This window comes from Penicillium antarcticum, assembly GCF_028974205.1.
Source record: "Penicillium antarcticum strain IBT 31339 chromosome Unknown utg000002l_segment0_segment0, whole genome shotgun sequence".
NCBI classification, from domain to species: domain Eukaryota; kingdom Fungi; phylum Ascomycota; class Eurotiomycetes; order Eurotiales; family Aspergillaceae; genus Penicillium; species Penicillium antarcticum.
This window is the reverse complement of record NW_026695300.1, coordinates 2,915,231-2,932,319: the sequence shown is the minus strand read 5'-3', so window position 1 is coordinate 2,932,319 and position 17,089 is coordinate 2,915,231. Positions and strand designations below refer to the sequence as shown.

General features: G+C 49.5%; 6 protein-coding genes across 6 annotated transcripts; 1 reads left to right on the top strand and 5 right to left on the bottom strand.

The window, feature by feature from the left end:
- Nucleotides 1-126: 126 nt before the first annotated feature.
- N7508_002086 (ATG3/ATG10 family protein) lies at nt 127-1,271 on the top strand (the record flags this gene model as incomplete). The annotated part of the gene is made up of 2 exons (XM_058460152.1): nt 127-674; nt 728-1,271. The coding sequence occupies 2 exons, from the start codon at nt 127-129 to the stop codon at nt 1,269-1,271; spliced, it is 1,092 nt and encodes a 363-aa protein (XP_058323684.1).
- Nucleotides 1,272-2,389: 1,118 nt separating this feature from the next.
- Nucleotides 2,390-3,127, bottom strand: N7508_002085 (putative cell wall protein; the record flags this gene model as incomplete). The annotated part of the gene is made up of 1 exon (XM_058460151.1): nt 2,390-3,127. The coding sequence occupies one exon, from the start codon at nt 3,125-3,127 to the stop codon at nt 2,390-2,392; it is 738 nt and encodes a 245-aa protein (XP_058323683.1).
- A 1,162-nt stretch (nt 3,128-4,289) lies between these two features.
- Nucleotides 4,290-5,519, bottom strand: N7508_002084 (uncharacterized protein; the record flags this gene model as incomplete). The annotated part of the gene is made up of 1 exon (XM_058460150.1): nt 4,290-5,519. One exon carries the CDS (start codon nt 5,517-5,519, stop codon nt 4,290-4,292), a length of 1,230 nt encoding a protein of 409 aa, XP_058323682.1.
- Nucleotides 5,520-6,169: 650 nt separating this feature from the next.
- On the bottom strand, nt 6,170-6,958 carry N7508_002083 (uncharacterized protein; the record flags this gene model as incomplete). The annotated part of the gene is made up of 1 exon (XM_058460149.1): nt 6,170-6,958. The coding sequence occupies one exon, from the start codon at nt 6,956-6,958 to the stop codon at nt 6,170-6,172; it is 789 nt and encodes a 262-aa protein (XP_058323681.1).
- A 1,703-nt stretch (nt 6,959-8,661) lies between these two features.
- On the bottom strand, nt 8,662-10,147 carry N7508_002082 (dolichyl-phosphate beta-glucosyltransferase; the record flags this gene model as incomplete). The annotated part of the gene is made up of 3 exons (XM_058460148.1): nt 8,662-9,006; nt 9,070-9,888; nt 10,034-10,147. 3 exons carry the CDS (start codon nt 10,145-10,147, stop codon nt 8,662-8,664), a joined length of 1,278 nt encoding a protein of 425 aa, XP_058323680.1.
- A 1,480-nt stretch (nt 10,148-11,627) lies between these two features.
- Nucleotides 11,628-13,468, bottom strand: N7508_002081 (uncharacterized protein; the record flags this gene model as incomplete). Its single annotated transcript, XM_058460147.1, has 2 exons — nt 11,628-11,780; nt 11,840-13,468. The coding sequence occupies 2 exons, from the start codon at nt 13,466-13,468 to the stop codon at nt 11,628-11,630; spliced, it is 1,782 nt and encodes a 593-aa protein (XP_058323679.1).
- Nucleotides 13,469-17,089: the final 3,621 nt, after the last annotated feature.

The following is a 17,089-nucleotide window of genomic DNA, read 5'->3' as shown; positions in this document are numbered from 1 at the left end:
AAGAATGCGAAGTAAAGTTGTCCGAATGACGAAGCTCACGCGGGGCGGATCATGTGCTCCACCGCTTATCACTCACCCCCCATCTTCCATTCAGACCTTCACCATCTCACATATTCAAAAGAAACCATGAACATCCTACACTCAACACTATCAACCTGGCGGGACCGCCTAGCGCCAGTATCGCGGACCTCAACCTTCCGAAACACCGGCCAAATTACCCCGGAGGAGTTCGTTCTCGCAGGCGACTACCTAGTCTACAAGTTCCCCACATGGTCCTGGGGTGACGCCTCAAGTCCAGCCAAGCGAGTCTCCTACCTACCAGCCGGCAAGCAGTTCCTTGTTACTCGCGGCGTGCCCTGTCACCGACGACTGAACGATAACTTCGCCGGCGATGCGGGGCTTGAAGATGAGATCGTGAGGGATTTCTTGTCTGGCGGTGACGGCGGGGAAAGTGCTGCCGACGGAGAAGATGGCTGGTTACGCACCGGTGGGGGTCGCGATACTGTTGCCGATGCGGATAAGCAGGAAGCTCGCATCCGCGATGTGCGGACGGTCGATGAATCTGGGAATCTGGGGGAGCAGGAGGACGATGATGAGATCCCAGATATGGAAGATGACGATGATGACGAGGAGGCTATCATTCGAGAGCCGGCTGGCCAGGCCGGGACTACGCAGTGAGTTTACATCTCTTTCAGTTTCCGTCGCGATTATTCTGACCTTGAGATAGACCTCTCCGCACTTACACGCTCTATATCACATACTCTAACTTCTACCGCACACCCCGTCTATACCTATCCGGGTATCTGTCCCCATCAGAACCACTTCCACCGCATCTAATGATGGAAGATATCGTCGGCGACTACAAGGACAAGACGGTAACACTAGAGGATTTCCCCTGGTTCGAGGGTAGTGTCAAGATGGCCAGTGTACACCCCTGCCGCCATGCATCCGTGATGAAGACGCTCCTCGACCGCGCCGACGCGGCACTCAAGCTGCGCCGGGAGAAGATCAAGCAGACCCAGTCGCGCGAGGAAGCAAACCGTGTTCTACGAGCTGGCGGGAACAGCGGGCTAGAAGGTCTGGTGGATGAGACGCAGGCCCTCTCGCTCGGTGAACAGCAGGCACAGCCCGGCGGGGATGAGTGGGAGATGCTCCAGCATGACGAGGACGAGCAAGTTGCCATTCGGGTGGATCAGTACCTAGTTGTGTTCCTCAAGTTCATTGCTAGCGTGACGCCGGGCATTGAGCATGATTTCACAATGGGGGTTTAAAGACCGGTCGAGAGGAGTTTGTTTTGATCCGGTCCTTGCTTCCAGGCAACTTTATTCCGAATAGATTGGATGCGACTATCTGGGCGTCAGACCTGGTGATTTGATCGTTTCAATTCCGAGATACGATATGCATGACAACACACGAGTTTGGGCGTTGATTACTTCTGGGCACAGGAACAATTTCCGTTTATCTTAGTTTCCTTGTTATTGGATGTGCTTTTCTTACGTATCACCTCTAGTGGGTTTGCGCAATATCCCATTCCAAGGATTGCAGTCTGTTCTCTATCAAACTTTCTAGAAGATGTAGACATGTCACATTGCGAGATCACAGGTGCAACCCCCTGGCGTCAACCCCAAGATTTGGCTGAACGCCACGGGAGATCATCGGATCCACACAGATTAAACTTGGCAGAGAACAGTCCACAGCAATGCGCATTGCATTGACAACTTATAATTGATTTAGGAGCTAGCTGGTTTGGACTAGCATTTTTAGACTTCATCACATCGGACCACTGGAAGTCTACTATTACAAATCTTACAAACAGACCAAGTATCATATCAAGAGTAATATATTCGAACTCGGTCAAAACAAAGAACCAAACAAAACTCAAAAAGGAACTCCGAAAAGTGCGAAAGCACGCCCGAGCGCCTGATATGAATCAATTGCATAGCTCCACAAATAAACAGATAGATAAAAGGAAATGTTCCAAAGGACAGTAGTAGGCGAGAATAAGTTAGTAGGTAGTAAGTAATAAACCAAGGATGGGCTCTCGTCGAAACAAGCACAGAAGATACAGGGAAATCTGAGGGTGAGTACACCAGCCAGGATAAAGACAAGAGCAAAACATTATAAAGGATAATATCGCAATCCATAGAAAAAGTAAACAGGAAAAGGAAGAGAGGGAAAAGCAAGGTACAAAATGTCCGCGATCAATCATCAAAGCGATTAATCATGAGAAAAAGCATGCACAAGGTAAACCCCGGATCTGTAGCTGTCCAGTCACTGACAGTGGACAGAAAGACAGGGGATAACCGGCGTAATCTGCGTATTATGTCGTCTTCGTATTGGGTAGCGTGGCTGTGTTACTATAGACCGGCTATGCTTCTAAAGATGTGATCTAGTAGAAGAACGCCAGGACGAGAGGAAGAGCCACGGCCAAGATGGACGAGCCTGGGGCCATGGAGGAGGCACCGTTGAAGACGGGCATAGCAGATGGCGCGGGAGAAGCGGAGGGAGCAGGGCGAGGAATCAGCGGGGTGGAGTGCTGAACGATTGGGACAGCGGGAGCCCAGGCGGCGGCGGGAGTGGTTGTTGGGATGGAGATGGGAGTGGTGTAAGTGGGAGGGAGGAAAGCCGGAGCGGACATGGTAGGAGCAGTAGGAGCGGGAGCGGGAGCCATGACCGGGGCGACCGGGGCGGGAGCTGGGACAACAGGAGCGGGAGCGGGAACGACAGGCGCGGGAGCAGGAGCCATTGGGGGCTCGGGGCAAGGGTAGCCGTCGTGGTGGCTGTACTCGCCATTGCCGACGTTGACGGACGGACCGCCGGGGATGCCAACGTCGACACCTGCGCCGGCATGGTGGTCATCGCCTGAGAGGGGGCCGCAGGGGCCGCGGTGGCTATCGTGGTAGCCGGCACCGGCGTTCACGAAAGGTCCGCCGGGGATGCCAACGTGGACGCCGCTGCCGGCTCCAGACTCGCTGTTGCCGAGTCCATCGTCGGTGGTGGTAGCAGGGTGATTGAACAGATCAGGGACTGGGAGTCCGGGGATCTGGGGAGCAGAGAGGACGGTTGAGGGGGCGAGAGCCAGGACAAGGCACATCAGGCCGGAGAAGTTGATAGTGGAAGAGACCATTGCTGCGATTGTGTTGGTTTTGTTGGTTGATTGGTTTGATAGAGAATGTGGTTGTAGAGTGAGTTCTTGAAAGACTGAACCCGAAGATTAAAAGTTTGAAAGTTTGTATAGAGAGTTGAAAGAGTGATTGGAATGAAGAGACAGAAGAACGAGTGACTGTCGAGAGAATGATTGTTTGATGAGGATGAGGAATAGAAGATGCGGCGCGCAGGATGGTCCTTATGTAGTTTTCCAACACCCACGCAAATCAGATATTGAGGGGCACCGTGGGAAGATCCAAGGGCTAGACAGGAACCGATAGGAACCGATAGGGAGAGTTCTGCAAGGTACGAACCATAGTCATTTGGTGGCACCCTAAAAAAAGCCACAAGGGCAGTGATCAGCAAGGCACCAAACAAAGGGCAACGGCAGTTACCGAGATAGGAATCATGAGAGACATCAAATCTAGGCTCAGGGAGAAAGGAAATTGGCGCAAATGAACAAGCTGATTTGTTGGAAGGGAGGTGTAGCTTTGGAAGCCAAGGCAAGCCCTAAACGATGAACAGGAAGCTTATGCATGACCCCGAGTCCGAGCCCGAGCATCCGAGCTTTACCTCAGCTAGGATAGGATATGCAAGACTTTCACAATTGAATCGCGTGGGCAATATGGAGAGCAGCAAAAACACGTGGAGTCGAATTGAGAAAGGTTGCAGAGTTGCAGCAAGGGGTCCCCGGATTAAGGCACACTAGCAAAGACATTAAGGCACACTAGCAAAGACACCAAGATCCCCTCCACAGGAACAGCTTTGAAGGGACCAATCAGGACATCGAATTCAAGTCAATTGTATACATATCACACGCAAGGAACTCCAATATCAACCCAGGGGAATCCAAATGCAACTTGCTAGGGCCATGTTTATCTGTCAAAGTAAGACACCATGGAGTAGCCCTGGAAACGGGGACAAATTTGGAAGAAATCAGAAACATGCATTGCACATATCGGCATAGATCATTATCTCGTGGGATGTTATCGCCAAAAGAAGAAAAGAAATTGGTAACAAGATGAAGTGGACATGCATGCATGCACCAAGATGACAAGAAATGACAACATGCACAACAGATGCACAGGAGCAGGAAGACAGATCACAAAGCAATCAAAGTACAGATGAGGAAGAATATGCTCTTAGACCTGACCGACATTCGATATTCCAAATGCCGTACCAAAGTTGGTAGATTTCTTAAACTTGATCTCAGGCTCGCTCTCGTTTTGGTTAGGCTGTTCCGGGTCGGTCTCGTTAGGATCGGCCGATTCAACTGAGCTGCCTAGAATATTCTTTGCCTGATCAAGGAGTTTCTGATCTAATTCACTCAAGAAATTAGAGTCATGTTCTTCCTCGTTAATGAGACCAAGGGGCCCCTTGAGAGCGGGATCCTCTGGTACTTCCGGAAAGTAGGATATCTTGTTCTCAGCAGGCTGATGCACATTGGTTGCCACGGGCGCGAGAGGGCTTTCCTCGTTCTCCAGAGGACCCTCGAGGGGAGACCCATTCTTGGTGGATTGCCGGCTCTCATCCACCTCGATGATCGCCATCGGGGTGTGACCTGCATCGCGGAGTAAATTCTCATTGGGCCGGCCGAGTTCTGACAGCTTCAGTTTGAGACTGTTTCGATGTTCCATCCCGGGCCTTGCAGCCGTTGAAGGGGCAGTTCCCCCAGGGGAGGTAACCAGGGGCGACGGCGAGGGCGGGGTGATCACTCGAGCGACGACCCCAGGTGGCAACGCGGTGGATTTGAGCGTGATGCCATCCAACGTGCTGTCAAGCTTCTCGATCGGCACGGGTTGACTCAGTGTCTCGACCCGCGATTGGGGTGAAAGGGCCCGATCAAGGGACGGCGGGCTCATCCCACTCCCTTCGGAGATCGGCAAGAGGTGATTTTGCTCGGGAGAGTGATCGCGGAATACCCTTGTTGGCCGACTACCTGGACTTGACCCCTCCCACACTTGTGCTGTGAAGTCGTTGCCATTCAAGTGCGATGCGCCCAGCATTAGCCTTGCGGCATCCGGTCCCAATTTATTTGTTTTGCTTCCTTGGCCCTTGAGTGATGATTCCAATTCGGCGATTTTCGATCGTAACAGCGCCCGTTCCTTGTCCCATAGCCGTCTTTCCTGCGCGAACAGTGATCTTTCACCCTCAAAGTGTACTCGTTGGCTCTCGAGGAGCGCTCGCGATTGGTCGATGTAGGCGGTATCCATAGCGTACGGGGTCCCTTGGACTGACCGGGCGGCTTGACCGTGAAGTGTAGGAATAGCGGCTGAAACTGATCTTGTGCGACGAATAGGGGTATCGGTCGGGGAGAAGCGCACTTCTTTGTAGAGACTTCCGTGGCCGTCTGGTAACTTTGATGTCTTCATGACGGCGAGATTGTTTTTCCGAAGGGAAGTGCGATAAGGCGATATATCATATACTGAGTGGATCTCGGCCACCTCAGAGCTTCGCTGTCTAGTGAAAGAAGCGGTCAATCACGATGATTCGGTGTGCTAACACGGGCCGAGTTCATGTGAGGTTCGCATGTGAAAGTTCGTTGGGCAGGCTTGGGTACGGAGCTAGGGTAGGGTAGCATAGGTAGCCCAGGTAACTGAAGGTAGAGTACAATACTTTGAAGAACGGAGAGACAGACACCGGCTTAAGTATGGGGAAACAGTCCCCACACGGGGAAATGAGGAGAGAGTTGCAATGAGGAACTCTCCGTGAACAGATGCTATGACGTCAAGGTATCTATACCTCCGCACTAAGGCATATATCAGATCATTCCAGGATATGAACAAATCTATATTATATGACTATCATCTAGTAAAAGAACTCCTCCAAACAAGTACGCACCTTAAACATAACCGCAAGTTGCGCCAGAGATGCTCCCAATGATATATGCCCTTCTCAATGGACGTCATGGTGCATAAACTAGCACCTGTCAAACCACGAGACCAATCCCCAAAAACAAACGCAGAAAAAGCAGGCTTTGAGAGACACCCAAGCGCACAAGATGCAAAAAGACAGACTCTCATCAGAAAACAGATGACGTGGACCAGTGACTTGGCAAAGACTTCTTCGAGAAGTCTGAATACTTCCTCGAAAGTGAGCAGTAGACAGGCGACCTAGGTGGTGATCGACTCCTCCAAACAAACTGCTGAGCCTCTTCCAAAAGCCGCTGATCAGCATTTGGCAACGGGAAGAAACTGATATCCCGACAAAACCTAAATCGCATAGCAAGATCCAACACTCCCCTCGCGGTGAGATCCCTCCCACCGACATTAGCAGAGGGATAATAAAAGCGCGGATCAAGATAAAACAACACACTCCGCCACTCAGGCAATTTCTCAGCAAGCAGCCTGGCCGCGAGCTCATACTGCTTGATAGTCCGCTTCGGCACGCCAATCTGCGTATGAACGAAGAAGAAGACCTCAAAACCGACGCTGCGAATGCGCGAGCGAGCAGTTGCACTAAGCGTATCAAGGAAGTCGCCTAATCGATCTAGGTTGAACGAGTTGCGGAAGAACAGCGTGTGCTGCGAGTACAGGTAATCTTCTGCCTCATCGTGGATTTGATGATTTACAGCAAGCAGCTTGCGCGCTGTGCCGTCTTCACCGACCCAACTTGGACTCATTGAAAGAGCTCTGTATTGGCCGCGGGCTGTGAAGGCTTTGCCGCGATCGTCGACCACTATCAACGGCTTGTTCATATACTCGTTTGGTACTGCCAAGGCATATTCGTAGATTTTGAGACGGAGTTCTGCTGGTAACCGGAGGAGATGTGGTGTCAATGATGACGGATTGGATATTTTGAATGATCCCATCTCTCCAAGACTTGCTTGCAGGAGTAATTGAAAATATCGATTTCGTTGATTGTCGCTGGCGATGCTCCGAATATCGGTGGTACCGCTCGGGAGTATATGTAGATATTTGTCGCCACCGTCAGAATTTTTTTTCCAGACTCGAAAACGAGAACTTTCAGGTACCGAGAGAAAGGTTCAGTTTAAGATCAATGCTTTATCCCTGACTAGATCGATAGACCAATAGATCAAACTTAAAGTATAAAGTGGTTCTAGAAAGGGGTTATAAAACTTTCCACTTTCTGAGTGTCAGACAATGTGATAAGAGTCCAACATACAAGTATCAGACAATGCCACCCGGCAGACAACGACATTTATACGAGAACATCTGATCGGCACCTCCGTGGCCGCCCACTACATCAGCTCACTTTTCGCCGAGGCGGGATTACGTCCTGAAAGTTCTTCGGCCAATTCGACTGTATCGGCATCTGGTCTCCACCAATCGCCCGAAGACCCGGCAAGGAACCCGTATATCCACAATGATGTTATATGGAAGGGTTTTCGAAGATTTTGAGAAGCTATAGAGGATTGGATCGGTGGCACGCCGATAATGACTCTGAGTTTTGCCCCTTTTTTATACTTGCTTGCCTTGAGCTTGGCATGCCGCAGATATGCTCCTGAGTTTAAGTAAGGATATCTCAAGGGCTGATCATTTGCAAATCAGGTGGCAATCGGGCTCTGAAAGGGACAAATTAGGGATGACTGGTAATTATACTTGTACACCATTCCCATACTTGGAGCTGTACTACCGCTGGGCTACACGACGTCACTTAGCCACCTGCCCATGTTCACGATCAGAGTAAGGAGACTTTGGTAGTCCCTTTTCCGTAGCATCCAACCCTGACCCACACAGTGGAGAGTTCGTTCACACGTGGAATACCCACTATGAGACTGTTTAGCGGCAAAAGGAGCCATCTATCTTCGCACTCAATTCGGTGACTTTGCGACGTAGATTTTTGGCTGTTTCAGAATTCGATAGTAGCAATTGATGTAGTCCAAAAATTATCCAAGTAGTAGTTCTATTATAGACAGCAGGAAAAAAAAACTCCTGAAGAAGGGCTGTTGAAAACTTGGGCTTATACTCTGTACAGTGACTCCAAAGTACATAAAAAGCCGACCCAAACTCTTTATGGAGCCGAAATTCCCCATTAAAGGGTTGGCGTAATACATTCATCGCGACCCCTACATGCAGCGTGGTGTACACAACATGGTCGATTTCCTCTTTCAGCTGCGTGCGTGATACATGCTGTGCGCTACATCAGTGCAGAAATTTGACCCCAGTGACGACGCAGGTAAGCTGAATGCAATCATGTCCAACCTGATCTTGCAGGATATTGCATTCCGATATACTTAGGAGCGTTTACGATCGCGCCTATCGGGCGTGATATAACTTTACATTATCGAGGTGGTATGTACTCTCGAGGTTGTAGTGTGCTGGTCCGATCGCTAGGTATAGAGAATGTCGCATAGAGTAGCCGGGCAGATCTTAAATAGAGTCCATTGGATACGTCGGTGTTGCGCAGGCCGTACTCGCTGACAGCGTCTAAGTACACCACGCCCGATCAAGAACCAAAACTCAACTATGCATAAGTCCAAGATGCAATGTATTATCTTTAAACGCCAGTGTAAACTAAGCAAAAAATAGCCAGAACAATCAAGTCCTAATTTCATCGCTGTCTATACACACCAAGAGACCAAGCCGCCCGCAGGACAGCCAGACCCCATGCCATGCCAATGCTATCTCGGAGAACATTCAACTTGCTCCCCTTAACTTCCCTCCAGCCAATGGGTACTTCAGCGACAGGGATGTGTGCAAACTCAGCCAACATAAGCATCTCGACATCGAAGATCCAGCCTTCGGAATGCATGTACGGCACGATAAACGGCAACGCAGAGCGCGAGAACAGCTTGAAGCCGCACTGCGTATCCTTGACCGTAGCAGTCTTAGGAGGCGTCATCAACCACAGGATCAAGTGGAAAGAATGCATAAGGAAGTTGCGTAGTTTAGATCGCTGCAAATAGAATCATTAGTACCAATATCAAGACCAGGAAGAATGAACAAGGATGCAATATACCTTAACAACAGCCTCACTCCCAACCATATGCGCGCGCGAACCAACAGCCACACCGCGCCCACGCGCATCCTCGACATCCCGACACGCCCCAACGAGCTTACCAAGATCATCAAATTTACTCGCGCCATCCGCATCCGCGAAAACAACATATTGACCACGAACATGGCGCATGCCATGCGTAACAGCACCACCCTTACCCCGGTTCTGAGACAGGTTCACAACCCGAATCGTTCCAGGTGGGATATGCACGCCCTCAGAAACTTGAGGTGTCCACGGCCCGGCATTACCCTTGGGATGAAGCGAGAGCTGGTGATCGCGCGCAAAGCGGAAAGCAACTTCCTCTGTGCGATCTGTGGATCCATCCGAGACGAGGATGATTTCCCAGCCGCGGTCTGGCGTCGCAGCGTGGCCGTTCGCGTCTCCGTTGGTGGTGGTAGATACTGGTTTACGTTTCCGCATTGATCGTGTTTCAATCGCGCTCGTCTCGCTCTCACTACCATTGGTTTCACGGGTTGTTGCTGTGCCGTACATGCGTTCGAGGTAGTTGACAGTTTCTTCCAGCATACCGGTTAAACGATCTTCTTCATTGTAAGCCGGTACGACAACGGACATGAAGAGCTCTGCCGGTTCGAGGAATGGAGCGGGTGCCGCTTTGGTTTTGCGATCGCCTCTTTGGAGTTGCGCATCTAGGCTGTCGAGCCAGCAGGGAAGTGGTTGGGGTTCTGTGACCGAGCCATCTTTGGCTAGGGTTCTATACTTCTTTTCTTCTGGGAGGGGGAGGCGGGGGGATGGCGCGACGAGGTAGATGAAGAGGGAGAACTGGGAGATTTGAATGTCACGTTAGCGATTTGCAATTGCAATTGGGTTTGGTCTGGCGCGGGCGTGTCTGGAATGGGATACGGTACTGCGCGGCGCGCGCTGGTACAACAAGCGGGATGGAGGGGTGTGTGTATTTTGTACTTACCAGGACAAAGAGACCTAGGAGGGTAGCTAAAATTGTGACGAGTAGGATTTGGATTGGAACTTCTGCGACGGTACTGACGCATTGGCGACAGATCTCGCCCCAAGCTGTCGCCATGGCGAGCTAGAGCCAGACGGAGACAAAGGGAGGATGTACTGGAGACTTGGGTGATGCCTTAGAAATGACATTCACTTCAGCCGAAAGGGAAATGTTCAATTCATAGGAAGGACACGTAGAATAGAGGAACTCTGCGGGTGAGGGGGAGAGGGGGAGGAATGAATGTTGCATGTAATCGCCAGCTTGGCCTTTTATCGGCAACGCGCAAGCTGCACCCGAAATAACCTGCGCTCCACTGCCGGGAGGAGCTACGTTTTTTAGTAGATACTAGTTGGCTTCTGAAGATGCTTATTCGTGGGTATTTGTTGGTGTTTTGCTTTTCGGTTTTGTTTGTCGTTTACTCCGTACTGAGTAGAATAGGATTGTTGTCTACTCCGTACGCGAATACATAGATCGGTTACCACTTTAGGTAAAATGTAACCCTCAATTGACATGAAACAGAAGTCAAGCTTCATTTTCACAGGGTGATATTATAAGAGTAGAAGAACTATGCGAAACTATCCGAGGCTCTTGCTACACGGTTGACGATGCAACCCGAGGAAGATGTCGTCAACATGCCAGTGAACGCGAGTACACGACATTCGGAGCCCATATGGCCATGCGTAGTTCTGCAATCCAACTCTAGATTCTTTCCACGGGTCAGTAGAGGGGAAGCTAATTAAAAGCTATGGAAGACAGCCCTGAACCTTCCCATCCACATCTTTTTCTTCCCTTTCTTTTCTAGTGTCTTCCTACTTCTTTGAAGCTCATCTGTAGAGCTATTTATCCTTGTCCTTGCAATGGTCTCTTCTGCCAACGCATCTGCTTATCCTCGCAAGCAGTCAAGGCTGAATTCCTTGCAAAATTCCCAAGGGTGACCTGTCTGGTCGTCCTAAAAAGAAGGTGTTCCAGGTTTTTCACATTCTGCAGTAACCCAACCTGGATAGGTTATTGCTGGCATCCTTGTAGGTTCAGAGTGAAAATCCCAATGTCACTGCAAGCGCATAGCTCAGTCCATGGGAGACTCCCGCGGCCATTAAAAGACGCAAAGTGGCAGTCCACGTTGGAGAGTCCTAGCATCATAGAATCCAAGGCCAAAGAAATAACAATTTTAGTCCTCGGATTTCGAGAACCCTGGCGGAAATTCATTCCATGGGATGGTCCAGGTGGCCTTCGTCCGGGAGGAATCTGAGATCTGGCATCTGAGATCTGATATCTGTCGTGTAGTCATGGAGACTATGAATATCGCTGCCTGGTAACGAAGATAACAAAAGAAAACAAAAACAAAAAAGAAGGTCCACTCTCGGGTGTCGTGTACGGAAAGGACCTCAGGGAGGAATACGCGCTCAAGATGGTTCCCTGAACACTTGATCCAAGAAGGGGAAAAAAATCACCAGGATTCCACCAGCCATTTATCCCCACCGAGTGCATGTTCCATGTCATACACGCTCACATCCCCAGGGGATCTAAACAAAATTGCCGTGGTCACCCTGACCACACTTCAAACCCCCTCCATCTCCTGGTTGACAGGGCCAGGTACCAAGTAAATATTTCCACTGAGGTGATCAGTAGATTGAGCAATTGGCGCGAATTCATGTGCCAGTCTGGTAGGCGTGAACAGTCGAGTCTGGTCATATGTCATCCACCGAGAGAACTAAATGAAGGCATGGTCAGCAAACAATGTTCTATAAATCATCCCAAGTCAAAACAGACAGTTGCAATCCGCACTCCAAGCCACAAACATCTGTGTCTTCTAGGGAGCATTGTCGACGGCTCCCCAATCAACGGTCTGTCGTCCTCTATAGCCGTCTCCTCGAAGAATTTCCCCGGGTAATAAAGTCGGCTCCATGTCTGTCCTCTAATCAAAAAGTCCTCCGGTAGCTGTTGAGAAGTTGTGTCTTCAATTCGGGGGAAAGATTCATCTTCAATCTTTGCAATGTTGATATCGGGCCGTAGTAAAGTGTTCAAGTAGTTTGCGAGTATCGTCCATGGAACCAGCGGCTCGAGTCGTTGGATAGCCGCTGGGATGAGTGTCAGGCACCACACAAATGCCATCGAGGCATGTACGGATGGGTGTAAGTTTGGGTCGCCGGCTTGACCGAGGATGATGATCAAAGTGTGGAAAGCGAGAGAGCTCGCACGGAATGCAAATTGAGATGCAAGATCGGTATATTGGTGGTTGTTTGGATCGATTGGCGTAGTCGTAGATGCCCACTGCCTTGAGATAGCATACGCGTCCGCTGTGGTGTTTTCGTCAAATGTAAACTCCGTAGCAAAGACTCCATCGTTATCGCCATACTGAAAAATCGCAGCGATATTACAGGATGTGATAAAGACGCCTTGCTGTCCCTCTCGGCCTAGCCGGCTAACCTCCTGCCGCAGATTGGAAAGGAAGAACTTCGACCGAGCAACAAAATGCTCAACTGGCATGCGCATAAAAAGAGCACCATGAGCAGCCACAAAAGAAGTGATCAGAGTGTGTCTATCAGCCGGTGCACTCAAGATAGGATTGAACAACTGAGCTATGCTCACCCGCGCATTTGCAAATGGGCGCACACTGATCAACGCTTTCGTGTAGTAAAAGAACTGCTGCAAAGTATCCGGACGAGAAAGCACAGCAAGGTGGTGCTGGATTCGACCAGTTTCAGGACATGCATCAGTATCTTGGTTATACCAATACTTTGAGACTCCTGCCCAGATATCGCGATCCGTCACATCTGTGTCCTCCACAGCCATCCGGTACCTAGCTAGATCCCCTAAACATTCGATCCAAGTTCCCCTGAAATGCGGGACACTCTCCAGAAGGAGTGTCATTGTCGAATATGAGAGGTATATAAAGGCTAACATATGATCTAGCGAGGCAGGCAGTCTTTTGCGCAACAGTTCCAAGCAAGAATGGATCCCATATCGCCACATACGTGCAGGCATAGCATACTTTTCTGCGAGATGCTTCACTGCCGGACTGGCCGAAGGATGTTGAGAAGCGAGGAAAAAATCGTGATGCTCATGGAGGAGCATTCGGTGCAGGGAGATGACTGTGCTCCACTGATCCTGTGATAATTCCGTCCTTAAGCCCATCTGCGAAAGATATTTGATAACTTCGATGCACTTTTTCTCCACTTTGACGAGCCCATCATATATCGCTCTGACTTCGTGAGTAAGATGCTCTTCGGTAATGGGGTTGGTCTCCAACTGCTTGATCATCTGCGGATTTGCTTCCTGCGCAAATGCCGCATAGTCCGGGTATGAATTGTGACCTTTCATTTCGGACTTGCCCATATCATGCTCAAGAGCCCTCTGGGCCTGATGCTGTGAGTTATCGTGGGTCCCTTGGACAGCCATTGTACTGTGAACAAAAGTAGGACCTGATTGGGACCTTCCCAACTCGGGACGCGATGCATGGTCGCGAGTTAAGTCTTGTTTTGGTTGAATGTTTTGATCAATATTTGCTTCTTGTACATACTGAGGCACAAATTTGTTTATCGGGGAAGCTGACCCAGACAAGCGCTGTCTCTCTTTCACAATGCGAAAGCTATCTCGACGTGGTTTGGATGAGAGAGCTACACTGGCGCGCGGTGAGCCTTTGATTGCTCGCGGGCTTCCGAATGTCTCCGTGCACTTGTCCCTCGGTCGGGAAAGACTGTCTGAACAGCAGCTCCGATTGGTCATTGACTCAAACTCCTGAGAATATATCCTCTTGATTGATCTACAAAAATGAGCTGGATGAAAGCAACAGGGAGGGGGATTACTTTACCTGGGTGACGTGTGAACAACTTCCGAGAATCTGGCCTTGGCGCCCCGAGACCAACGCCTCTCCTTGCACGGTGGCGTATTGACCATTTCAACACATTTGAGCTCAGCCAGTGATCTCCTATGCGATGGGTACCCAAAAGTGGAACCTAAGTTCAGGCTTAGACGTGGAAGGGGGGGGGGGAGAGGACCAAGTGAAGTTTATATATTGGAGGCAAGATCAGGCGCCTGCTAACCATCGCACCCGGGTGCTTCAAAGGATGACGATCGCCATGGATGCCTGGCTCTAGTACTTAATACTGTAAGTCCCCTTTTTCCCGAGTTCCACTGCCTTATTTTGCAGGGAATGTCATAACGGCGCCTCTGGATGATTGGCGCTGCTATAGCCGCCCTACTGTATTCTGATCTATAACACTATACATCCCGAACAGCCTCACTTTTTGGTTGCTAACCCTCTTTGATAGATCCAGTATCTGGATTATATAAATACGACTTCGTTTGATCTATTTGAAACGGCTGACCCTATACTTTCCACTCTGCCCAACGCCTTATAGAACCCACCAAGCTACCCAACAACGGCCAGCCATTCCAAATCTTCATACAGAAAGAAACATGCAACCCGATTTGGATAGGCCAAGGAGTCCGTCCTAGCGCGCGCAAGGAAGCCATTTTTGAGTGTGGTCACCGCTCTTTGGCCGCGGCCACCGAACTCGACTTCACCGGTTCTTTTTCTCGCAAGCTTTACAGCTTTGACCACGAGAAATGGCGATTTCGACCAAAGAGCTTTGTGCGGAGCTGGAGTTGTGTGGAAAATTTGCTTCGCATTGACAATCTAGCACGGCTTTTTCTTTTTCGGCTTCCAAATCGAGGCAACTATGAGCTAACGAAAGGGTTTCATTGGCGTCAAGGGGGCTAGACACAACCATTATCGGTGAAATTGCCAGTAGATATCATTCCAGGCCATCCGGTGATGTGCCTCATGATTGACATGCAAATGGGGCCCAGGCCAATGTACTGGGTTTACCAAGGGGTAAATCCACGAGCGTTGGACCACATGGCCAGACGGAATACCGGGCTCAGATGATTCCTCCGACTCGGTTTTACTGTGCTGCGTACTGCGCTGATCATTTCATCCTGCCTAGAAATGCCCCTATACTGTATGCAGTACTCCCTTGGTATCCTATATTAAGATCAGAAACAGCCCTTTTTGGCATTCGTATAGTACCAGCCTAACACGAAAGTGGACACAGACACAGACCTAGGATAGGCTATAGCAAACACTCAATATCAGCCGCAAACAAACTGTCCGCACGCTAAAAGTGCGGAACGCGATGACGTTGGATATAGCATATGCCTGATCAGCGCCCGTAATGTCTCAGTAGCTAACCATATAAACAAAGCAAGGATCCCCAAGTCAACCAGCCTCACACCGAAACCCCCCAAAAAAAAGGGGGGGGAAACAAACCCTGCCCGGATCAATGGGCTCACGGATTCACCCAGGTCGCATTTTAGAAACGAGGCAACTACCCACTTAGAGAAAGGCCTCTCCCGCACTGCAAGGAGTGATGAGGTGATATTGAAAAGCCACAGCGGATAAGCGCAAGTGATTCCCACTTACCCGGGTGAGAATGATTGTCGATCTAGCCCCCAATATGTCGGCTAATGCGGTACCCTGGACATCTAGAAAAGTCCAGGTGTCTAGGCAATATATAAGCTTGCAGTTTTGTATGAGCTAGCGCGTATGCAGGCGGGGAACGCTGCGGGTTAACGCCAACCTTTTACCCGGGTGAATGTCTTCACCTTGTTCCACGTACATGATCGGCTTCTTGTGTTTGTTCCAGGGGGGTGTGCTCGGCTATGGGAATTCTGCGATTGGAGAGATTGTGACTGTATGCATCTGATTGTGGGTGGCCGCATGCTGTGCTCTTGGCTCGAACAGGGATGGTTGAGAATGGTCAATGTGACCTCCGGAGTATGAGGCGACCCTGTTGATAAGGGGTTCTTTCGACTCCCAACGTTTCGATTGTTCATTCTTACTGTCATCTTGGTTTTCTAATTACTCACATCTCAATAGTGCGAAGGAAACAATCCTTAGACTGACAAGTGTATCTCTACGCTCGAAACATGTGTTAAAAAAACTCACATTGGAATCCTACACAGCACTGCTTTGCTGAGGACAATAAACTAGGTTGTCTTTGTAGCAAAATATATTTGTCGACTCAAATTGCTTTGAAGTTTTGAGCGATTGGAAATACCAAACTAGGGTCCACGGGTGGACCTAGTGTCACTTGACTAAGAACACTGGGCTTATATAATCACATTGTCATCCATGGATCTATGGACCTATGGATCTAGACATAGGTACCTGCCCTAGAATCACATCCGTTCCCCAGACTTGTCAAGATGGACTCCAAAAATAACCCACTGCTCGAGGACCACATTATTCGCAAGAAGCTCCGTGCAGTGAAGAATGAATGGAAAGCCAATCATGCACCAGCCGCCGAAATCGTCCAAAATACTTTCAAGGAGCTCGGCAAAGATGAACACGAAGAGTAGTATTGGAGGTATATTGCAAAGGCACATGACGAAATTTAGCAGTATGATAACAAAGCCTCGATCAGCTTGACATTCACGGATAAGAAGCTTACTACGAAGCAAGTGGCACAATGTTTAGACGAAACGGATAAGAATACCAATTGAAACGGTATACCCAATGAAAATATTTGCGAGAAAAAATAGCTTTACCCGAATGGAAGAATACGAAAAATGCAGGGAAGTTCTGATGTCAGTTTCCATATGTATAAACAGCACTATGGACGCTGACCTTTTTCAGTCCAATGGTACGATTAAAGGTCGGTTTATCTTACTGAGGATCCTCGTTTGCTTTTTGTTTGGTAGGAAACAGAAGAGAATAAAGGTGTTCCGAAGACTCTGTGCTCGTATAACTAATTAGGAGTAGCTTTATGGATTCAACGTTGTACTTTGCTCACAGCTGCACTCAGCGGGCCAGGTTATCCCGACCATTGAGGCAGCACTACTACAAGTAGATCTCAATTTCTGTTTCATGGTGGACCAGAAGAGTACTCAATGAATAGACCACACGTAAGCTTTGACAACCTATGAACTCGACCTGTCTATGCGACGTGGGTTCCAATATGTAAGTACTGTGTGTGACAGCATGCACGCGTAATACCAGGCTGTTTAGTATTCGAC